The 24,701-nt window shown below is 45.7% G+C and overlaps 1 protein-coding gene across 2 annotated transcripts in view; it reads left to right on the top strand.

Moving 5' to 3' along the window:
* The window catches only part of TBXAS1 (thromboxane A synthase 1), a 194,142-nt gene that overhangs the window by 119,484 nt on the left and 49,957 nt on the right, over positions 1-24,701 (top strand). The window contains exons 6-10 of one of the 2 annotated variants that reach the window (XM_030932329.1): positions 5,804-5,892; positions 7,915-8,063; positions 10,090-10,220; positions 14,324-14,638; positions 24,488-24,574. In XM_030932329.1, the coding sequence (XP_030788189.1) occupies positions 5,804-5,892; positions 7,915-8,063; positions 10,090-10,220; positions 14,324-14,638; positions 24,488-24,574 (771 nt within the window). The remainder of the gene's footprint in view (positions 1-5,803; positions 5,893-7,914; positions 8,064-10,089; positions 10,221-14,323; positions 14,639-24,487; positions 24,575-24,701) is intronic. The other variant, XM_010356280.2, reaches the window with a different exon arrangement.

The raw sequence follows: 24,701 nt of genomic DNA, 5'->3' as shown, positions 1-24,701 counted from the left end.
GCAAACTAACACAGAACAGAAAACCGAACACCACATATTCTCACTTACGAGTGGGAGCTGAACAATGAGAACACATGGACATAGGGAGGAGAACAACACACACTGAGGCCTGTTGGGGGGTGGGGGGAGGAAGAGCATCAGGATAAATAGCTAATGCATGTGGGGCTTAATACCCAGGTGATGGGTTGATAGGTGCAGCAAACCACCATGGCACACATTTACCTATGTAACAAACCTGCATGTCCTACACATGTATCCCAGAACTCAAAATAAAATTTTTAAAAACTGAGTACTTTAATTACATAATAATCTCCAGGTTATACAGAACTTTCCTTCCTTCCTTGGGGAATTTACTTCTCAGGATGGGGATGGTGATTTCCCCTGAAAGGATGGTTACCACTGGTTACCAGAGAGCTGCTTGGCCTCACACTGGGCACCACATCTACAGGGACAACCAATGTGAGAGGTGAGAGGAACTAAATGGGAAACTTTCTCCCCTAGCTTGACCGCTGCACTGTGACCCCTGTCTTAGTCAGCTTGGGCTGTCATCACCAAATACCATTGAGTGGGTGGCTTAAACAACAGACTTTTTTTTTTTTTTTTTTTTTTTTTGAGATAGAGTCTTGCTCTGTCACCCAGGCTGGAGTGCAGTGGCGCGATCTTGGCTCACTGCAACCTCCACCTCCCAAGTTCAAGTGATTCTCCTGCCTCAGCCTCCCGAGTAGCTGGGATCACTGGCACGTGCCACCACGTCTGGCTAGTTTTTGTATTTTTAGTAGAGACAGGGTTTCACCATGTTGGCCAGGCTAGTCTTGAACTCCTGACATCAAGTGATCCACCTGCCTTGGCCTCTCAAAGTGCTGGGATTACAGGTGTGTGCCACTGTGCCCAGTCCAGACATGTATTTTCTCACAATTTTGGAGGCTGGGTGCCAGCATTGTTGGTTTCCAGTGAGGCCTCTCTTTCTGGTTTGTAGGTAGCCGCCAGCTTGCTGTGTGCTCACAAGACCTGTTCTTTGTGCATGAGAGAGACAGAGACAGAGGGAGAGAGAACAAGCATGAGTGCTCTGGTGTCTCTTCTTATAAGGACACCAATCCTATTGGATCAGGGCCCCATCCTTATGACTTTATTCAATCTTAATTACTTCCTTAGAAGCCCTAACTCCAAATACAGCTACACTGGGAGTTGGGTCTTCAATGGATGAATTTTGAGGTGACCAAAACATTCATAAATCCCTTTTTAAAAACCTGATAACATTAGTATTTTATCTGATTATAAGGGTAATGCATGTGCATTGTGAAAAATTTGGAATAAAACAAAAAATAAAAATCACTCATTATCCCATGAAGAAGATGAAATGTAACAACCAAATGAGTCTTTTAGTAAGATCTGAGTGATAATAGCATCGTGTATTCATCTGTGCATGTGTGTGTGCACATGCCACGTTTGCCTGCTTGTTCAAAAATCTAGGAGAAGAACTGCAGGGTTTGTGGATTGTATAAAGATTATGCAAGCCCATCAAAGAGAGCTTTTGTTTGTATGCAACTCATGTAAAAGTAAATATTCCGTAACTGCTGTGTAAAATGCAAGGAAGAAAACCTGAAATAATGGCTATTGGCCAACATACAGATTATGCTCCGCTGTCTTATAATATTTTCTCTGCATTGCTTTTTAAAACATTTTTCATATTACATGCCCCATCTCATATCACATTAACCCAAATAAAAATGTCATTATCCATTCAGTTCAACAGACAGCAGGCAGAGCATAGCAGAAAATTACAGTCACGTCAGGCAGCAACAAAGGATTCTAGTCAAAGACACGTAGAAGACCCGATGGTGGGCAGCTGGCCTGGGCTCCCTTTTGCACTGTCCAGGAATATGTTTGGATTCAGAATGGGTGGCCCCCTCTTTATACACAGGGCATGCCTCTGAAGAGTTGTGTGTAAATCACATTTTATGTTCCCTCTCTTTTGTTATGTTAAGAAAGCTTCAAGCTTGATATCTAAAAAGACTTCCTTTCAAACAGTACATATATATATATATATATATATATATATATATTTTTTTTTTTTTTTTTTTACCATGTTACTATTCCTCTGAAATAAATCTAAAAGGTATTTAGGTTTATGGGATTTTATTAAACTAGGGTTCACTTGTACCACTAAACTCATTAAGATAATTGAAGGAAGATAACCAGTAAAGCTAGTCATAAAAATGTGGCTTAGACTGTACTGACTTCTCCAACATTAAGGGTAGACTGAGACTTCTTGGAAGTTGGAGCCCAGAGGCCATTTTAAGTGACCCATTTACACACCCTTTTGTACTGATGGATTATTAAATCGATGGTTTGTGAGAATTTAGAAAAGCATGCAGTAGTCATGAAGCATCAACACAGAGATACTAAGAATAAATCAGGATAGTCATACTTATTTTTCTCTTTTGAGTGGACTTCCAGGTAGGTAGATGAGGTAAATCACATTTGTGTTTCTGCAAATCATTTGACAAAGTCTTCCCCAGCTGACTCATCCGTAAAGTGGTGCCTGGCTGAGTATTTACTTAGGTGCATGCACAGGTAGCCCAAGAGCCAAAAACAGAGATGATGAATGATTCTGTGGCTACCTATAATAGCTGTCCAGTGGAGGGCCACAAGGGTCTGCACCGGGGCCTGTCTACAGACTGACCAACTGAAGAAAGGCTTAGAAGGCACACCTACTAAATTTCAGATAGAATGAAGAAAGAATAGCCAGTGTTGCAGGTGATGGGATTTTTCTTTTCTTTTCTTTTCTTTCTTTCTTTCTTTTTTTTTTTTTTTTTTGAGACGGAGTCTTTCTCTGTCACCCAGGCTGGAATGTAATGATGCAATCTTGGCTCACTGCAACCTCCACCTCCCAGGTTCAAGCGATCCTCCGAGTAACTGGGATTACAGGCACCTGCCACCACACCCAGCTAATTTTTATATTTTTAGTAGAGAGGAGTTTCACTCTGTTGGCCAGGCTGGTTTCGAACTCCTGAATTCAAGTGATCCGCCTGCCTTGGCCTCCGAAAGCGCTGAGATTACAGACATGAGCCACCACGCCTGGCCAGGTAATGGGATTTTAATGAGTGAACACATATTTTGCTCCCCAACAGTGTTCAAACACCCCAGCGCTCCAAGCCTTGTGGCTTTATGAACAGCAACTCCATTTTCCCAAGATGGCCCTCCCTCCATGAACCTTGGCAACAGGGGACTCATGCGTCTCTGATGCTCTGCCGTCTCTCTACTTGGGTGTGTTATGCTCTGAACGTTCTGCTCCTTGAGCTGTTGTTCAGCCGTCTGTAGCACTGTCCAGGCCATTGCCTCTGCCTTAGTTACCGCCTCCATGTGGCAGCCTTAATGCAGCCATTGCAGCTCTGACCTACAGGACCCCCTCACCCGCCATCTACAGGACCCACTCCTTCAACAGAAGAGTTGGGCCCCTGGTGACACAATTCTTTCCTTACACCCAGAGCCTGTGGGACTGACTCGGAGGAAACTACAGAGGAGAGGGGTCCTATAAAATTGCATGTCCTCCCAACATCCCGTCAATAGCTGCCCAGCTCTCCCACTCTACCAGGTGTCTCCAAGAATCTGAATATTCCAGAGAAGTTAAGAGATCGTTCTGCTCAGAACACAAGGCAGGACAACTAATGCCTTTCTAATGAATGGGCCCTAAAAAATCGAAGTAGCAATTGTACATGGTTATCATCCATGGAAAAAGATCTTGTGGTTTTCATTAACCTAAAACTCAATATTTGCCTGCATTGTTTGTCTTCTTAAAAAGTCAACATAAACCTGGCTTTGCAATTGATGTGTAGGGTACAGATCTCAGGAAGTGATTCATTTACCATACACCAGTCCACACTTGAAATACTGTGTTCCACTTATGAGGCCACCTTTAGGAGTGACCCTGATAAAGATGAGAGCAATAAGGTAGGAGAGGTGTGTGCAAGCCATATGGTTCAGCCCCCCATTGAAAGGATGGGGGCAGCCAGGCACAGTGGCTCACGCCTGTAATCCCAGCACTTTGGGAGGCTTAAGTGGGCGGATCACAAGGTCAGGAGGTCGAGATCAGCCCGACCAACATGGTGAAATCCCATCTCTACCAAAAAAAAAAAAAGAAAGAAATACAATTAGCCAGGCGTGGTGGCACACGCCTATAATCCCAGTTACTTGGGAGGCTGAAGCAGGAGAATCGTTTGAACCCAGGAGGCAGAGGTTGCAGTGAGCCGAGGTTACGCCACTGCTCTCCAGCCTGGGCAGCAGAGCAAGAGTCTGTCTGAAGAAAAAAAGAAAGAAAGAAAGAAAGAAAGAAGGAAGGAAGGAAAGAAGGAAGGAAGGAAGGAAGGAAGGAAGGAAGGAAGGAAGGAAGGAAGGAAGGAAGGAAGGAAGGAAGGAAGGAAGGAAGGAAGGAAAGGAAAGAAAGAGTAAGAAAGAAAAGAAAGAAAGGATGGGAACAGTTGTCTAGGAGAAGATGGGGAACAGATAAGACAGGTACCTGCTGTCTGAGCGTTGAGAGCACTGTCACGAAGAAGACAACAGAAACGAAACCAGCAAAAGATTGTTAGACGAAGTCAGATTTTGCCTCAGTACAACAACATACCTTCTGACGAGCAGATTAACTTTATAACTTTTCCCAGTGCCTCAAGACTTTAAGACGAAGGAGTGAGTATTACATAATCAGTATGATTCAATGATTCGTTCATTCACTTAACAAATAATTACTATGTGCCAGGCGCTGTTCTAGGTGCTAGGATGATAAAAATGAAGAAACAGACTAAAATCTCCCTGACCTTGAGAACTTAATATTCTAGTGTCAAAATTATCAAATCTAAACATAGATCACATTTTATGTCTTTCGTGAGAAATGCTCAGAACGATGTATTAGAGCACGTTGCTTTAGCTATGATGCTATTCTACAATGGGCACCGAATAAAATGATGCTGCTTGGTATTTTCAGCTTGGCCTTTTAATCATGCAAGAGAGAATAAAAGGTCACATGGGTGGCCAGCAGGCTCCACAAAGAACTCCACCCACCTGTTTGTTGAAGCTGAGTGGTATCTGTGTGAATCTTCATTATGCCATTCCACCTTTCTGTGTAGGTTAGGAATTTTCTAGCATAAAAGCATTTTCCTATTAAAAAAAAAAAAAAAAAGAAACCTAACAATTGCCCTGTGTGGGCATAGGAGGCATCTTGAAGTCAAGGTTTTCCCAGTATTTGAAAGCTTAGTGGCTCAAGCACAAATGAATAACCGTCCATCAGGAATGCGCTATAAATAATTTCTGTGTTAAATAAGAAGTTGAAATGGATGACCTTAGGTTCCTTTGGATGCTAAGATTCAGTATTCTAGTGAAAGATCTAAAACACAATTGGAACACACAAGCGTAGACTCGGGTAATTCCAGAGATAGTGCATATGGATTAGGCTTTCTTTGCTCGTTAATGCGAACCCAATGTCATGAAACTGAGCACTGATTCTCAGTTTTGTCTAAGCACTTAATAATCGTACTCAAAATTATTTCACCGTATTCACTGTAAATCTGTTCTTCTTTTTTGCTTCCAAAGATAAAAAATGCTTAAGCTAAAATAGACATTTAGAGCTATTGTATTTCATGAATATTTGCAAATTTTAGGATCTTCCTCTTGAATCTTAGTTGTGTGAAAAATATCTTCCAAACAGTGTTCATTTTCCCTGAAAGCACCACATATAACCTCTTCATCTGCAGCCAACTTAGGTGTACTCCCGGCATGGTGCCCTAATTACACCTTTGTTATCCATTATCAGATGACTCCCCTCATCAGCCAAGCCTGCGACCTTCTCCTGGCTCATTTAAAACGCTATGCAGAATCTGGGGACGCATTTGACATCCAGAGGTAAGGCTGCTGCATTACAGATGAGAAATCGAGTTTTTGAATCACTGCTTCTTGTAACTGTCCATAATTGCTGGACAATTACCTTGGGACCAGCAAACTGTGGAAACGCTAGAAGCTCTTAAAAGCATGGATGGACTGATTAATAAAAAGAAAAGAAACTCATTTAACATGGGAAAGAAATGTGAGCAGAGCCAGGGGACGTGCGTCCTGTTGAACCTGTGGATGGATCCACCCTCTGACCTCCACAGACCCAGGAACAGGCAGGACAGGCCTGTGCCAAAGGACAGGGACGCGGGGGTGGGGGAAAGTTCAAGCATTTTCACTTCAAGAAAAACTGTGATGCACCTCAGCCCAGAAGCCATGACTTAGTGGTGGACACCAAATTTAAATAACTGATTATCTGGCTTTTCATCATTTTGTAACTAAAAGATTTTTATTTCAAAAAAACACTTTTAGTCTAAGTTTGTCCAACCCACAGCCCGCGGACCACAAGCAGCCCAGGATGGCACTGAATGTGGCCCAACACAAATTTATAAACTTTCTTAAAATATTGTGAGATTTTTTTGCAGTTTTTTTTTCTCATCAGCTATCGTTAGTGTTACGGTATTTTATGTGTGGCCCAAGACAATTCTCCTTCTTCCAATGTAGCCCAGGCAAGCCAAAAGATTTGGTCACCTTTGCTTTAGTCATTTTATGCCAAATCATGGCTTACAGCAGATAAAGAATAAAGTGGGATGGTGAATCATCCAGAAATTGACTCATTATTATCATTGCTAATCAAATAATAACATAATCATCACCAACACTGGTATTGCACCAGTTTACACGGTCTTTTCATCCACATTCTCTCTGATTATTATAGGATGCATGAGTTGGCTAAAGATAAGGTGGCCTCATCAGCTATAAAAGCAAAGTAAATAACCCTTAAGACCCTTAAATCTTCACCCATCAAGATCAGATGAAATCACATTCAGCAGTCGCATTCTTGTTTTCACTCTAGCAGGGAAACGTATAATCAATTGTAGAAATGTTTTCAATAAAAACAGTGCAAATTTTAAAAGTCATTTGAAAATGTCATGTATTCCTTAATGATAAGTTAGTGGTTATAGAACTTATGTACAAGAGGAGTTAAGTGTGTGCCTACACTGAGAACAAAAATTGGCCTTTTAATTGTAAAAAGATATTAATAACCCAGTTTTTAGCTTTTTGGAGAACTTAATCTGACTACTCCTATAAGATAACAAAAAAGGAATCGTTCGAGTTTAAAATGGCCTTTTAAGGGGGCAGCTTTCCCATAGCCTAAGAGGTTAAATTTTCTGGAGCTCCTGCCAGACACTTTTCCTTCTGTTTGTTTCTAAAGTGCAATGTATGTTTTATGTAATAATATACAGATGTTCATGAAGCCTGCCTTAAAGTTTGCCTTGTATTTATTTGAGTGCTAAGAGCCCTTGCTTTTTGTTTGTTGCTATTAAGAAAACTATAAAATCATTACAAGGAAGAGGGAGACAAAGTTAATAAAGCTAGATAATTAGGTTGTTAATTCATCAATGACAATTGGATGTCTATCAATTAATCATTAGATTCTGGCCTGAGCTGGGCTGTGCAGAGCTTTGAGTACAGCATATAGGCGTTCGGTTACCTGTCTGCTCTCCTTCCTAGGGAGGAAAATGTAAAGTGTCCTTCTTAGTACTTGGCTGTGTTCTGGTTGACCGCGGCTGCCTGAAGCTCAAAGGTGGAAGAGGCGGTGCCCTCCTCCCCTCCTAGGTCTTTGTTTAGATGAGCTGGCTGCCAGGTCTTCCTGTCTCCTCCCGCGCTCTGCTGTCACTGCTCAGAGTGCCCCATCCAGGAGCCCCTCTCCCTCCACCTCACCACAGATCTGCAGAAGCTCCTCTTCCTTCCAGGCACATCTGCAGGGCTGGGCGAGCCAGTGTAGGCAATTCAGGCCCTCCTCCCCTGGAGTGGGGCATTGCAGGTAGCCCCTGTCAGAGTCCTTTCAGATCCCTGTGTTCCCATCTCCCGTAGGTGCTACTGCAATTACACCACAGATGTGGTTGCCAGCGTCGCCTTCGGCACCCCGGTGGACTCCCAGCAGGCCCCTGAGGATCCCTTTGTGAAACACTGCAAGCGTTTCTTCGAATTCTGCATCCCCAGACCTATCCTGGTTTTACTCTGTAAGTGCAGCTGCAGCCCGGGATGCTGCGATGACTCCAGCAAGTTGGGCAGACCCTATGACAGCTGGGGCGGCTTTTGGGGCTCTGTCCTTGCCACTGGGAAAGGGCACTAGGGGTGTTCCCCTGCAGAGGCTTTGTCTTATGGAGCCACCGGGTTCCTCTTGCCACCCGCCCAGAGACACTTATTCCCAATGCCATAGCCCTGGCATTGGTGGTAAGTGGTCCACCGCCATGGTGAGAACAGTGGGGACGCACCGTGTTAGGCACTGGGTGTGCATTGCCTCACTTAGTCCTAATAATCACCCTATGAGAAAAATCTTCTTGTCCCTATTTCTCAGGTGAGAAACAGGCCTAGAAAGGCCGAGCTGAGACTGGAACCCAAAGCCTTTCATTTCCTAGGGCATCTTTCTTTCCTCCAGCAAAATCCTCTTCACAAGACTTCTCCACTTGAAGTCCAACACACAGAAATCCTGCATGGTAGATGAGGAGTAGGTTACCCAATGCACGGGGACTGGTCTATTTATTTTATTTTATTTTTCACTTTTTTTTTTTTTTTTTTAGATGGAGTTTCGCTCTTGTTATCCAGGCTGGAGTGCAGTGGCACGATCTTGGCTCACTGCAACCTCCGCCTCCTGGGTTCAAGCAATTCTCCTGCCTCAGCCTCCTGAGTAGCTAGGATTACAGGCATGCAGCATCACGACTAGCTAATTTTATATTTTTAGTAGAGACGAGGTTTCTCCATGTTGGTCAGGCTGGTCTCAAACTCCCGACCTCAGGTGATCCGTCCACCTTGGCCTCCCAAAGTGCTGGGATTACAAGCGTGAGCCATCGCACTGGGCCTTATTTTATTTTTATTGTAGAAGTGAGATTTTTGCCCTCTGGCCAATTCTAGCGTCTTCTTGCCTTTATAGGAGCATTGACGTGTTATGATTGGTATTGATTATTGCCATGATTTCTAACCATTCTGCTGGGCTGGTAAATTCCGTTCATTTCTTAACCAGTTTCATTCCCATTTCTGAGCCAATGTCCACTGGAGTCCCTGTCATCCCACTGGCTCCACCCTGAAATTGTGGGCAGAGTCACTCTGAGTGTCCAGCAGTCTCTTCCTTCACCCTTTCCACCGCTCCTGGAGGCAGCCCAGGCTGCATCTGCCCCTTGTCCCTCAACCATGGCCCAGGCCCATGGGGCAGATGGCTCGGTTGTGCCATCCTTTCTATTCCTCCTCTCTGCCTCTGCAGGGCCCCCCTGCTGCTGTGTCGCATTGGTTTGGACTCTGGCTCTTGAAAACAGGCCCGTGCATTCTGAGAGCATGTGTGTCTGGAGATGTTCTCCCCAGCCCAGCTCCCATAGAACCCGGTGCAGGGTGAATCCACCATGGAAACTGAGAAGCTGAACCCAGCCAGTTCCCCTCTCCAGGGGAGATGAAGCGTCCCTGACCCTGGCAGCCCAGTCCCCAGCACATGGCAGCAAGGGGGCCCACGCTGCACCCAGGGGCCGGCAAGGGAGGGACCCACCGCAGCAACAGCCAGTATCCTTGTCAGCAGCTGCAGTGGCAGCTCTTGGGAACAGTTCAGGAGGTCGTTCTGAGGACAATTATCCACAAGAAAAAAATTCAAATGACCAGAAAGTTTGTAAAAAGTAAATCAGCTTCTACCACTTGCTAAGGCTTGAAACAGCCTGTAATCCTTTCTCTCTTGATGAAGTACGAAGACTTTAAGCTCCATCCCCGGGACCTGAAACATTAATTTGTAAGGGTGAGCTTGACCGCTTGAGGGCCAGATGGAAGTGCAGACTCGATTAATTGCACAGATGTTTATTGAGTGCTTACTATGTGCCAGGAATGGTGAGGAGTACCGAGAGGGAGTGAGACATCACCCTGCTCTCAGAAGCAGCAGTGTGACGGGGAGGCAGGACTCTAAAACGGCTCCAATTCCAGGCCCGCTTTCTCTTCCCAGGAACAGGCGTCTAATGGCCCTGGTTTATTATCACCCCCTTTTCAATGCCACTTTTGTTTTTCTCTTTCAAGTATCATTTCCATCCATAATGGTCCCACTGGCCCGGATTTTGCCCAATAAGAACCGAGATGAACTGAATGGCTTTTTTAACAAACTCATTAGGAATGTGATTGCCTTGCGGGACCAGCAAGCTGCCGAAGAGGTAACGTATTTTAATAGGACACAGCCTTGAAATGGAATGGAGCTGACTTTGGCATCACTGTCTCTGTTCTTTCCCTTCCCTCTCAGCCCCACACATCACACCGTGCTGTCCTTCAGCAATCCACCACTTACAACTTCCAGGGACAGTGGAGAGAACAGAGGAAGGCTGAGGAAGGTCAGACAAGAAAGGGAGGATGGGACGGCAGAGAGGAGCCTAGAGCAATGTGTACGTCCTTTGACACGGACGGGTAGAATTAAAGCCGCCCCCAAAACTGTCTCTCTAGTGCAAGCATCACCCTAAGCACAGGTTAGAGCAGCCCAGAAGAATTTTCTGGGTAAATGTGCCCACATGCAATTTTCATGAGCACATTCTTTATATTGAAAACCCAGCAAGATGGGTTTTCATGTTCCAGCATGAACAGCATGCTTATTAGAGAGTTCGGCAACTGTCAATCAACCCCACACGATTCATGTGAGACCTAGCATTTTCTTTCCTCCTTGCAGATTTACACTATGCATGGCACATAGTAGGAATCAAGTAAATATTTGTTGATTGAACTTGGTTAAAATAGAAAGAGGAGTTTTCAGTGGGAAGAAAGGCATTTCAATACTGGATATGCGTATGCATGTGTAAATCTGGGCTTTAAAGCCCTTGTCACATTAAAGAAAGTTACTAAAAAGGAAAAACAGGGCTGAAATGGCTTTTCCTTAGCTGACTCGTGCAAGATGCAACTTTAAAAGGGTTGTCTCAAAGACTGGATGGCTCAGAGGAATTGGCGAGGTCCAACTGTGAAGGCATTGGCCTGGAATGAAATCACGGGTCAATTAGTGGCTTGATACACTGGGCAGCCTTGGGCAGCAACCGTGCCCTGTGCAGCTTCACACCCTGAGAACTGTGCAGCAAACGTGTCTAGATCCAGAAGGCATGGGAAGGTAGAGGCAAGCTTGCAGCCCCCTCGGCCCGCACCACTGTGAACTCAACTCACATGTCCTTGGAGGTGTGGGAAGAAGCAGCTTAACTGGTATCCCTGGCCCGGCTCTGAGGCCTAAAAGGACAGAACATTCTGATCCAGGTTCATGCGTCTCCGCAGAGTGAGGTTGAAGCCGGGGGAGGAGGGATAAACAAATAACCATTTTCAACCTTCAACATCACTATGAAGGGCCACCTTTTGAGAGTGTTCACACACACACACACACACACACACACACACGCATCCCTAGCCTGGCTGTGGAATCAGGCTAAAAAATTTAAAACTGTTGCACTGAATGACTTACTAAGAGGTGAGAGGTTATTAAAGATCCAATTACTGGGATTGCCTAGAGCTTTTCCTTTTATAAACTCTAGTGCCATTTGTTTCAAACAATGAGCTGATCTGAGAAAAGCCTCCCAACCACAAATCCAGGACAGCCATGTCAAGACAGAGCTATACGGTTACTAAGAAAACTTGCTTTAAAACCATCTAAAGTCTGTATACATTCCATCAAGCAGATGTGTGTTTGCGCAGTGAAAATGCGGCACAGATGTTAAAAGGTAAATATTTTTCTAAGCTCTAGCCGATGGGTGGATTAGACACCTACATCTATCAGGGTGCGTATTTTCCTTGGATAGGACCATAAACCAGCACCGTTTCAGTCCTCAGTGGGCAGCGTTCAGATAGCCTCCCTGATGCAGTGTGAAGAAAAGAAACTCATCTATACTAATGTTCCTCTCCAGCACACGGGCCCTGGAGAGTGGCCTTTCCTCTGGCCTCTGTAGCTGGAAGTTAAGACAGATTTCTGCAAGACTCTGACAGCCCTTTAGCAGCCTGTCTGGGCTGGGATAAGAGGAAAGGATGCTGGCTGCAGTTTTGCCCATGGAAAAATACCCAGTGCAGAGGTGGCTGTGCCCTCCCTCCCATCATTCCTCCTATACCACCTCAGCAAAGCCACAGCCAACCCTCAGGGACCACAACGGTATCACACCCCGAGGAGTTTCAGAGGGACTGACTAAGAGGTCTGGGGGTCTTTGGGGTCCTGTGCTGGTATCCCAGAGCTAAGGGAGCAGAGGATGCTCACTTCCCCTGCGTGCCATCTTACCTGACCCTGCCCCAGCTCTGCTCCATAGAAGCAGGGCCAGTAGTGGGACCATACCAGCAACCAGACATTGACTAAGCAGCAGAAAGCAAGCTGGAGAAAGCCAGCGCTTGAGGAAGCCGTTTGAAAATCAGAACGAGCAGGGCCAGGGTGGAATGAAGCCACCAACTACCCCTGACCCTTCACCATTTTCTTAGCTACTGCAACCCAGCAAGCTGATGGGAAGCTGAGGCCTTGCTTCCTTAGACTCAAGGTCTGTGGTGCCTGTAGTCTTAACCTTGAACACTGCTAGGATCCCAGTAGGCACCTTCCAAAGTCACAAGGCTGGGGCACAGTAGAGCTGCAAAAGTGTCAGCATCCAAGATCCCTGCTCTAAAGAGCATGCACTTGTCATCAAACTCAACACACCCATCCTCCAAATGCATGTACTGCATTACGTTTTTATCTGTTGAGTCATGGACTGCACATCTAACATGTGCTCAGCACAAAACTAGGCACAGTGTCAGGGGCTGAGGGTGGGGACCTGCCCTGGAATTGCTTATAATCTTATGGAGGAGAAAAAGCAAACACATATGAAACAACAACAATCTTAAAAGATGGAATCATCATGAGGCCAAGGCCAAGATCACCTGAGGTCAGGAGTTCGAGACCAGCCTGACCAACATGGTGAAACCCCGCCTCTACTAAAAATACAAAAATTAGCCGGGGGTGGTGGTGCACGCCTGTAATCCCTGCTATTCGGGAGGCTGAGGCAGGAAGGTCACTTGAACCTGGGAGGCAGAGGTTGCAGTGAGCCAAGATTATCATTGCACTCCAGCCTGGGCGACACAGCAAGACTCAAAAAAAAAAAAAAAAAAAAAAGATGGAATCAGACACTCATGTGTGTGGCATAGATTATTAATGCAATCGAAATTCAGAGGCCAATGAATTGAGAAAATGCTGCAACTAGCACAGTACTTTGAATGAAATTCTAATATTTTTCTGTTGGTGATTCTGATGCTCTCCTTTTGCCATTTTAGTCCCATAAACTTTAGAAAACGGAAATGTGTTGGCTGTCCTTCATGACATTAAAGAGAATTTCAAAGAAGGGATGTTCTAGGAATAGGCTCTGTTAACACAGAGGCAATATAGAAACACTCCTATTGTTACAATGAGTAATAGTGAAAACATGAAGAATATGCAAATGACTGATAAAGAAGGTAGGGAAAATGGAAAGAAAGTTCTAACTACTTAAATGGGGGTAGGGGATAACTGAGAAAAAGAGGGAACCAATGTGAAGATCTGATATGAAGGCTAGGGGATGAAGAAGGCAAAGCCTGGAGACCTTGAAGACAGGCACCGCCAAACTAGTCCCCTCCCCTTGCCCCCACTTCTGTTAACTTTTTACTGTGTGAGTAAAACTGGTGGCTGCCCATCTAAGTTCTAAGCTGCACATAAGTGAGCAGTACAGCACAAGCTTGGTTTTAAATCTATGTGATGTTTTCATTGTTTTATTGTTGGAAAACCAACCACCAACCAACAGTACAAAAATGCATAAAGCAAAAAATAAAAGCCCCCCTCCTGGTTTTCCCACCTCCTCCAGCTCATTATGAACTGTTGGGTGGGGACATTGCTAAAATTCTCTATGCATAGACAGATATAGGTGATGATACATTTAGTACATTTGCTGTTCTTGCAGAAATGAGAGCCACTGTGCATACTGTTCTATGACCTGCTTTGTTTTACTTACCAGAGTGGTTCAATGACTTTCAAATTAGCCCAGATAGAATGGCCTCTGCCTTGCTCAGGGCAGCAGCCCAGGCTGCTCTTCAGTGCCCCAGAACCTGCCTGACCAGTGCTATACTAAGGGACATTCAGGTGGCTTCCAGGTTCTCACCGTCCCAGATAACCCAGCAATGAGGAACCTTGTTCCTACTGAGCTCTTCAAAAGCTACGCCCATGCCCATGTATCTTCCTCCTTTGTTCTCCAAGAAGCCTCACTTTGCATGACTGTAAGGTCAAAATGTGCATTTTCTTCCCTTCGTCCCTTAGAGGCGCAGGGACTTCCTCCAAATGGTCCTGGATGCCCGACATTCTGCAAGTCCCGTGGGCGTGCAAGACTTCGACATCGTCAGAGACGTCTTCTCCTCTACCGGGTGCAAGCCGAACCCTTCCCGGCAACACCGGCCCAGGCCCATGGCCAGGCCTTTGACTGTGGATGAGATTGTGGGCCAGGCCTTCATCTTCCTCATCGCTGGCTATGAAATCGTCACCAACACACTTTCTTTTGCCACCTACCTACTGGCCACCAACCCTGCCTGCCAAGAGAAGCTTCTGAGAGAGGTGGACCTTTTTAAGGAGAAACACGTGAGTACAAGTTGGGTCCAGTTACCCATGGGATATCCATAGGACGATTGATTTTGTGTTTGTGGAAGTGAAACTTACTTTTAATAACTTGCTAATATCACATTCTAAGCCGATAAGATGAAATAGGGTCATTGTTCGGCTTCTCCCGCTCTCCGGGTTAGCAAGTGAAATGGAATGTTGAGAACAACAGTCACAACAAAAAGACAAAGTGTGTGTGCACCTTCGCTGCCTGGGGTAGTCCATGAAGCCAGGCCTGGCTGGAAGAAGCTGTGGAAGCTCAGGAAGGAGTCAGGCCCAAAGGGCAGGGTTCGGGAAGGAGTTATGGCTTCCCAATATCTGACTTGGAGCTGCCAAACAGAGGGAGGCAGGTGTGAGCCAGAAAAGAGAGCTAAGCTGGAAGGCAGGAGTGGACAAAAGGACAGGCCAAGCTGAAGCTGGACTGAAGACTGGAAGCTGAGGAGGAGGCTCACAAATGGAATAAGGGAAGATGGGGCCCATCAGCGCCCAGGCCAGATTCTGGGCATTTCTTCTAGATGAGGCCCCTCTTGATCTCTTGTAGCAGATCTAATGAGGGCGCTGGGCAAGACTACTTTATCACCTCATTTTTTCCTCTGGATGCTTGTGTGTGTATAACTTTGGCTTGTGAGTTGTTAAAGAGATTCATTTTTTAAATCTGTGCTTTAAAAGGAAGACCACCACAATGGAATCCTTTCTATTACATTCTGATATGATTGCTATTACATTCTGATATAACTGCTATTACATTCATAGTTTTGGAAGGTGGTCTGTTCTGTTACTGGAACCATTAAAAAACGTTTCATACAATGAACTGAAAACCACTTCCCAGGAAATTCTACTTTTTTCTTCTACTGGGGAAGTAAAGGCAAAGTCAGTGTCTCTTCTTCACAGCAGTTTTTTAATATTTGAAAACTGCATTCACTGTGTTACTAATTAATTGTCTTAACTTTAGGCTCAACATGAGCTTATGGTCAACTTCAAGTTCTAAGTAGTTATGACAACTGCCACGCTGTGCCTTTCCAAACCCTGCTTACACAATTGATTTATTGAGCCTAGACGTAAGAGTTTGTATTTATCCTTATTACTGTTCAAGTCAGTCAAAATAATTTTGAATCTTGATTCTGCCATCTGTTGTATTAGCAATTCCTCCAGCCTCGTGTCATCTGAGACTTACTAAGCATGTCTCCTATTTCATCCAAGTCATTGATTAAAATGTTGAACAGGACAGGACTTCCCTCCAGATTGACATTGATCCATTAATCAATATACTTTGGGCATGGAATCTCAACAAGCCATGAATTCAAATAACCCTGTAACCCATCTTATTCTGTTTTATGTGCAGTGGTTTGTGTATTTGTTCTTAAATTGAGGAAAGGGGAGAGGGAGGGACCAACGGTGACTGAGGGACATTAGTGCAAAAGAAGTAAAAGGAGCTCAAAGGGAGGCAATCTATTAGGATGCATTTAGTTGCAGATAACAGAACCCCAACCCAACTGATTTAAGCAAAACAAAAACAAAAGTAAAAACAAACAAAAAGACTCATAAATGTGTATTTCTGAGTACATTTAATTGAGCAGCTCAGGAATAGATATGGTTCCAGGCAAATCTCTGTCTAGGTCTCAAACTGGTGCACAGGTCCGTTTCTCTCTCCCCAGTTCTTGGCTGTGCTCTCTTATATTGGCCCCATACTCCATCATGCTGTCCTCTCAAAGCCCCAAGAAGCCTGTCAAGAGTGTCTGGGACTACACACTTCCTTGCTTGTAACCAATGGAGAAGAGAAGGTCTGTGGCTTAAAATTCCCAGACAGAGTCACCCTGATGAGAATGCTTAGGTCACTGCACTTTTTTTTTTTTTCTTGAGATGAAGTTTCACTCTTATTGCCGAGGCTGGAGGGCAATGGCACAATCCGGGCTCACTGTAACCCCCACCTCCCAGGGTTCAAGCAATTCTGCCTCAGCCTCCCGAGTAGCTGGCATTACAGATATGCACCACCGCAACTGGTTAATTTTGTATTTTTAGTAGAGACAGGGTTTCACCATGTTAGTCAGGCTGGTCTCGAACTCCTGACCTCAGGTGATCTGCCTGCCTCGGCCTCCCAAAGTGCTGGGATTACAGGCATGAGCCACCACACCCGGCCCGCTGCCCATTCTTGAATCAACTCCTTTGCAGCAAGGGGAATGGGGTCCCTGATAGGCTTACACCAATCAGACTCCAGCCCTAGGTCAATCATGCTCAAGTCTCATGACTGAGAACTCAGGAAGGTGACTTCTCAAAGGAAGCTTAGCATGCTGTCCCAGGAAGGCATTGGAGGGAAGCCCAGCACTCTGGTCTCAGTAAACCAGAAAACACTTCAAATTAAGGGCTTTGAAGCATCTAATGGGTGTCCAGCAGTGTAGTAGACATGGCAGAGGCTACGAGAGGGGGCAGAAGCTCTAAGAGACAGAAGTCAGATCCTCATCTTGCAGGAATTCAATCACCAATTGAGAAGCAATGTTATGTCTATGAAATAATATCTTCCTTCCAAACACAGGCCTGCAGGGCAGTAGAAGGCAGCAGATAATCAGGTCTAGAATGTGTGGTGTCATTTAGAGAGCCACGGGACCACAGGAGTCGGTCCCACCAGCTATAACCATAGTCACATCCAGTTATGTCAATCTGCCAGGAGGACACAGCAAGTGTTTCCATTCAAAAGCCCTCACGCATGTGCCCTTTACCTCTGGCATGGCCTTCACTGGCCATGACCTCAAGGAGGGTGTTGTCTCACCACACCCTGGCCTCCTTCAATGCCCCCAGCCTAGGAGCAGGGCTTCTCCTCCCAGAGGACCACATGTTAGGCCAGGCGCAGTGGCTCAAGGCTATAATCCCAGCACTTTGGGAGGCCAAGGTGGGTGGATCACCTGAGGTCAGGAATTCGAGACCAGCCTGACCAACATAGTAAAACCCCATCTCTACTAAAAATACAAAATTAGCTGGGCATGGTGGCACATGCCTGTAATCCCAGCTACTCAGGAGGCTGAGGCAGGAGAATCATGTGAACCAAGGAGGCAGAGGTTGCAGTGAGTGAAGATTGTGCCATTGCACTCCAGCCTGGGCAATAAGAAAGAAACTCCGTCTCAAAAAAAAAAAAAAAAAAAAAAAAAGAACCACATGTTATTATGGGGTTGTACAGAATGTTGCAAGGCACTGAGACCCCTTGGTCAAATAAACAGATTACAGCAGGTCAAATTTTTGAGTTTAGTGTGCATAAAACCATAAGGGAAGACTGCTTAGAATGGACGTTCCAGGGTCCTGACCTCGGGGGTTCTAATTCCATAAGTCTGGGCTGGGGCCCAGGAACCCGCATTTTATTTTTATTTTTTTGAGATGGAGTCTCGCTCTCTTGTCCAGGCTGGAGTGCAGTGGTGCAATCCTGGCTCACAGCAACCTCCGCCTCCTGAGGAACCCACGTTTTAAGTAAATGTTTCCAGTGATTCTGATACAGGTGGTCCCTGGTTCCACTTTGAGAAGACAGCCTTAGATTCTCAAGGGCTCAGATCCCTCTTCCAAGAAAAGAAGCAGGGTTCAAAGCCCTCCTAAGCCATGCAAGCCCCAATGTGATTTTCTTCCTGTATGTAATAGCTGGTTGTTGGAGGGGAGTCTCTGAAAAATGGGAATATCTACAGCTGTCTTTTTCAAAACATACATTTGGTAGTCACAATAATGTTGCTTTGCATAGCCTTGCACATGGCACCCACTCAATGAATATTGGTAGGTTTTCTTTTTTTCTTTTCTTTCTTTCCTTCTTTTATTTTTTTAATTTTTTTTTTTTTTTTTTTTTTTTTTTTTTTTTTTTTTTACTATAATCAGAGCTCTGTCAATATGGGCCATCTGTCAGGACATGGAAATGCAGATTAGATGTTCACACATTAGATATTTTCCTGAAAATATTCCTGAACATTTGCATGTAAAGTATGACTTGTTATAATTTTCCTGCTGGTTTCCATTCAACAAATATTTCTTGAGTGCCAGTTAATGCCAGACTCTGGGGCTCCAGCCCTACGCACGAGGGTGTTCTGGTCTAGCTCTTCTGTGACATCCCTGTAGAGCATCCCCATGCCTCATTAGATGGCCTTCCCTTGTATTTGTCAATGAGATTGCTTAATTTGACCTCTAGAGTTTCTTCTCCCCAAGCAATTTCTTTCATAGCAATGCACCATGGGAATCTGATGAGAGCTACATCCCTTCCTCCAAGAAAGAGCAGATATGTGCATGGCATCAGTTCAGACTCTTCTGTGGACAGTGATAAAAAACTCAGCCCTGATTGTCTCAGGGAGCTTATTGACCCCTATAACTGAAAACTCCAGAGGGCAGAGCTGCCTTCAGGTATGGCTTGATTCAGGGGCTCAAGCCCTGTCCCGGTTGTTCTCTCTCCCCATCTCTCAGCTCCAATTTCTCTGGGCATACTCCCTTCTCAGGCAGATCTCCCCTAGGGGTCTCAAGACAGCTGTGTGACCAGTGTTCTGAACAGTCTGAACTCAGTGAGGTACCAACTTAAAACCATTTGGTGTTCTTTTTGTTTTGTTTTGTTTTTTTCATTTTTTTCCTTTAAATGTGCTCTGATGAATCTCCTTTCCCTGTCCATGATGATACCTTGGACAGATCTCAATGATTTCTGGTCATTTTGGGGGGCATTAAAAAGTCCAGGCCAGTCTGGCCCAGATGAAAACTTCAGTCTCAAATCCAACCAGTGCTCTTCTGTTCTCTTAGCTCCAGCTGACCTGTGGCCTGAGGACACCGCCCTGGGGAGGAGTGGTCTGTTTTTTTTTCCCCTTCCTTCTACTCCTCCCCCACCCCTGCTGGTTCTCTTTCTCCTACAGGAGTGGGGCCTGTGAATGGATCCCCAAATCCTGTCTACCTGGGGCTGCCCTCAGTGCCTTCCCCAGGGGACTTCTAATGTGGGGTAGATGGAAGACGTATTCAGAGGGCTCCTAGGTCTGACGTCCTCACTGCATAATTCCCTGCCAGGAAGACAGGCTCCAGCTCCTACCACCAGCTCCTGCCCCAAGGCTGCTTGGTGGGGAATCTTGGGCAGGTTACCAGCTGGATGGCTCCAGCTTCCATGCCTTCCCCAGTGTCCACTCAGCTCATGGGAAACACACAACTGGGCCACACCCACAGTGGCCACCTTCTGCCCTTCTCTTCCTCCCTCCGCCCTGCCATGTCTCTCCAAGTACTTATCCTTTGCTCTAAGAGGTAAAGAGGGCACATCAGCAATTCTGCTGCATGAGCAGATGGCCAAGGAGAATGCCCCACCTCTATGAGTGGCTCTGCTGAAGACCCCCTTCCTTGGCTTGGGAGTGGGGAGGACCCTCTTCCCTAGGCCAATGACTCCTTGCTCTAAGTTTTCTTTGAATCCCTCTAATGTCTTTATAGGCTGAGGATGGGGGTAGGAGAGAGCAGGTTCAAGTTCAACAGGAAGAAGCAAGAGTCTCTTTCCTGGAAGTCTCAGCAAAAGCCTCCTGACATCTCAGTGACCTCAAGAGGGTCATGCACCCACCCCTCAACCAATCCCTGGACCCCAAGGGAATATGATCCCCTGATTGGCTTAGACCTGGGTCATGTGCCCCATCCCTGGAGTTGGTGTCTAGGTGAGGCCTTACCCGAACCACTGAGCTCTAGAGTGGAGGAGAGGTGGGTCCCCAAATCGCTCTTGCTAAAAGTGGGGTAAATGGCTTCTGGGTAGCCAGGAAACAGTGTGTTTGCCCACCCATGTACATAGAATCCGTGGCCCCTAGATTAGAAGCTCTCACTTCTCAATTTCCTGTTACGTGATCATGCTCACTTTCCCTCTGAACTTTTAAAATCCAGTTTGCCAAATTAGAAGGTATAAGTCCGGCAGTGCCTGGAACAGCCTGCTCTTGCCTATTTCTTGCAAATCATGTGGCCACCTCATCCCAAGTTTCCTGTGATTTCTGCAGGGCCAGTCGGTCCATCTCAGCAGTTTTGCCTTATTGCATCCTTCACCATTTGAGAAGTGAAAATGTCAGGCATGAGAGTCAATAATTCAGATTCTCTACTGTTAGCAGTTCTAAACCCCTGGCGCATATAAGGATACTCAAAGGTCTTCTTCACTATTGGGGATTTGCCTCTGCGTATGCTGTCTGGCAACATCCCATCTCTCATCCCATAGAGCCTTGATTGCATTTCTCCTTTCAGGATATAGATTTTGCTTTCAGCTTCTAAAACAGTTACAATCCACTTTTTTGTTTGTTTTTGTTTGGTTTCATCTCTTTTTGTTTTTGAGACAGTCTCGTTCTGTTGCCAGGCTGGAGTACAATGGCACAATCCTGGCTCATTGCAACCTCCACTTCCCGGGTTCAAGTGATTCTCCTGCCTCAGCCTCCTGAGTAGCTGGAATTACAGGTGCGTGCCACCACACCCAGCTAATTTTTGTGTTTTTAGTAGAGATGGGATTTTGCCATGTTGGTCAGTCCGGTCTGGAACTCCTGGTCTTAAGTGATCCACCTGCCTCAGCCTCCCAAAGTGCTGGAATTACAGGCGTGAGCCACCACGCCTGGCTTCAATCCACTTTTTAATTCATGCCCCCAGACTAATTCTTTCTGGGCCACATGTGTTTTCTTTCAAATCATCTTGTTTGGGAATTTTATCTGGCCTCCCCTTCTCTTGTCCCACCATCAAAATTCAGTTTAAAATCTTCTTTCTCAAGTCCCCCAATCTCTTGGAGAAGTCTCTCTTTTCCCATGTTGCCTTGGTCTATGGAAAAGGAGGTGCGTTCAGTAAATTCAACAGTGGAAGAGTGGGAAGAGGTTTGTACCATTTGTACCACTCGTAAAACTGAAAAAACCACACCATTTATTTAAAGAGACCTTTGTTATATGGATGCTTCATTGTGTTCTCATGTAATTTTGGAAAGGATGAGAGAGGAAAAAATGCAACTTCTTTTCATATAAATTGTGTCTTCTATAGCTTTAGTGTTCTATGTTGAAATTACTGACTTTTGATCTGGCCAAACCATTCTCTTTTCTTCTCTTTGGTGCCGGACTGTGCCAGCCAAAATTTATGACCCATTTTCCTTCTGCTTAATTGTTGTTATAAATCTGCTGTGCAGAACCCAGTTGTAAATTTATCACAAACTGGATTGGATTGATATACAGCCTCTCTTTAGGATAATTTGAGCACAGTTACGCCTTAGAAGGAAGGCCAAATTCTTAAAACTTCTCTTGAAGAGCTGCTTTGTAACCATGATAAATATCTAATGAAAATACAACTTACTCTTTCTTTTTCTCTTAAGGATAAAAGAACATTCTGTGCTGGTTATTTCAGCTGATTGGCTCACGCTGCTATGTGAGCAAGGTTGAGGATTGTTTCCTTGAAGCAGTCAGAGGATCTCCAAGAAGAAAAGCATATCATGTGCTTACAAAAAAAAAAAAAAAAAAAATAGCCATTTTACCCCCAACTAGCTTTTTCATGAGTACACATCCTTTGTCACAGAGGAAAGGTTGGACAGGGAAAAAAGTGAATAGCTTAACACAAATGCATCCTCACTATGGAAAAAAAAAAAAAGTCTCCTCATGTGGATCTCACCCAGGGAGTAGGGCATGGTTGACTTTGAGATCAAGTAAAAAACTGGAAATGGGATTTTCCCCATGAGGAAGGTTTCCTCCCCTTTGCCCAAGTCTGTTGGGGTTGGGTTACCCACAGTTGTCGAGGAGTAAGTTCAGGAGTTCCCTATCAATTCAGTCCTCCAGCCACACAGAGGTCAGAGGTGCTGCTGAGTCTCTGCCTTCTGACAGACCCCGTAACAGCACAACAGGACAAGAGAGCACGAAGCCACAGGGACAAGGGAAGAGGCAAAACAGAGAACGCCTTACAGCCCTAATGTTGAAATCTAAAACAAAGAACAGCGACACTTGCAGCGTCAGAAAAATGGCAATGGGCTGCGGCAACGGCCCTTGGTTAGAGCATCACAAAGTTTAACGTGCATGGGAACCACCCGGGAGTCGTTAAATCTGCAGATTTTGATTTAGCAGATCTGGGACGAGCCTGAGGGTCTGCATTTCTTTTTTGTGATTATTATATTTTATTTTTGAGACGGAGTCTCACTGTCTCCCAGGCTGGAGTGCAGTGGCACGATCTTGGCTCACTGCAGCCTCCACCTCCCAGGATTAAGTGATTCTCCTGCCTCAGCCTCCTGAGTAGCTGGGATTACAGGCTCACGCCACCCTGCCCAGCTAATTTTTGTATTTTTAGTAGAGACAGGGTTTCGTCATGTTGGCCAGGCTGGTCTCGAACTCCTGACCTCAGGTTATCTGCCCACCTGGGCCTTCCAAAGTGCTAGGATTACAGGTATAAGCCACAGTGCCCGGCCAAGGGTCTGCATTTCTAACCGGCTCCCAGGTGATGCTGATACCACCAGTCCATGGCCCACACTATGTACAAGGAGCCAGGTTCTGAACCATAAGTACTGTGTCTCTGTCACGGGTGCCGGACGTGGCAAGAATGTATTCCTCATGACACTTAACATGCTCATGTTCTGCAGTGGTTTACCTTCTGCTAATAAATCTCATGGTTTCACGATTATTCCATAATCGTGATGGCACTCACTTTACTGAGTGGGAGATGAAGTGATGCAGGAATGAGCCAATCCTAATACATTTTAGAAGTGTATTAATCCTAAATAAAGCCTAAAATCATCTATTTCCTTCAATAATTGTTTCCATGGTGGGAGGCTAGGGGGAGCTTTTGAGTTGATTTAAAGTCATTTTCAAAGCAGATGAAGGTGGCAACCTGAGCTTTCTGTCAGGACATATGTGTAGACTGGAGACCTATCACATCCAATGGGACCCATCAGGCCAGCCCTTTGAAGCAGGGAGCTCTACCTGCCCCCTTCACTCCCCTACTCCCCTACGCCCCTTGGTTGTAGACAGTAGCTTCCGGTGCCATGTGGGAGGCCATGCCAAAGTACTGTAGCTAAAGAGAATATCCCCTGATGCCATTTCTTTGGTGGCCTAGAACAGAATCTGTGCGATTTTCACTAGAGGAATAGGAGCTTCAGCAGGGGGCCTTGGAAACGTATCCTAGGTACCCACCTCCTGTCCTTTCTGGAAGCATCTGGCCCTGGGAAGTAGCATCCCAACCACTAATATCAGGGTACTAATATCAGGCAAAGGGAGGAAAAGTAGCACGGGCTGGGAAGAGGGGCCTCTCTGGGTGTGTAGCTAGGACTCTATCTTGGAAGTTAAGATTTGTGGTCACTGCTACCAACGCACCAACTCCCAAGACACAGGATACTAGGGACTTCTGTGCCCCATCAGTGGACAACTCAGGAGTTCCCAAAGCAGGGTGACCAGTCAATCTGGATCAGGTGGCAGGGCCTTGGATCTTAGCTATCCATTTCATTATTATGCACACAAAATTATCTTAGAGATTCGGGCCATCTGCCCATTCTTATCCTGGGGATACGTGTGGGGAGGCAGGCTGTGCCTCCCAGGAGTCATCTGGGCCGCGAATGGGTGCCAAGACCTTCCTCTGCCACTACTCAGGACTCCGGACTCCTCCACATTCCCTGGAGATACTCAAAGCCCATGCCCACAGTAACCCGTAGGGAAACTGATCCACTCTGCTTGGGAAGCTGCTCCCAGGAGCCTCAGCGGTGGCAGCCAGGAGCTTAGAGACCTGCTGCGCCTCTCCCTCCCGCTCTCTCCTCCTTCTGCCTCTCATCCCGCCCCATTTCTCTGTTTTCTTTCCCCTTTCCTCTCTTCATTGTTCACAGCACTATTTAGTCTCCTTCCCCTCTTTCTCCCCTTATTCTTGTTCTGACTCTATTCCCAGGTCCAGAGAGGCCCAGAATCTTCCCTGCTTCTGCTCCACCTCCTGACCCACTGCCCCCCTGGGAGCCCCTGGTCATCCCTGAAGCCTGTAAGTGCATGCAGCAGCCAAGACCCACATGCCTGCAATGGGGGTGGCACGATGGCACGGGGGAGGTAGGGTGGAGAGCAGGACGGACTTGCAAGTGTTTTATCTGGGCTGCCTAGCTTAATCAAGT

The sequence above is a fragment of the Rhinopithecus roxellana genome, chromosome 6 (assembly GCF_007565055.1).
Source record: "Rhinopithecus roxellana isolate Shanxi Qingling chromosome 6, ASM756505v1, whole genome shotgun sequence".
Lineage (NCBI taxonomy): Eukaryota > Metazoa > Chordata > Mammalia > Primates > Cercopithecidae > Rhinopithecus > Rhinopithecus roxellana.
The sequence above is the reverse complement of the archived record's forward strand: the minus strand, read 5'-3'. Positions and strand labels throughout refer to the sequence as shown.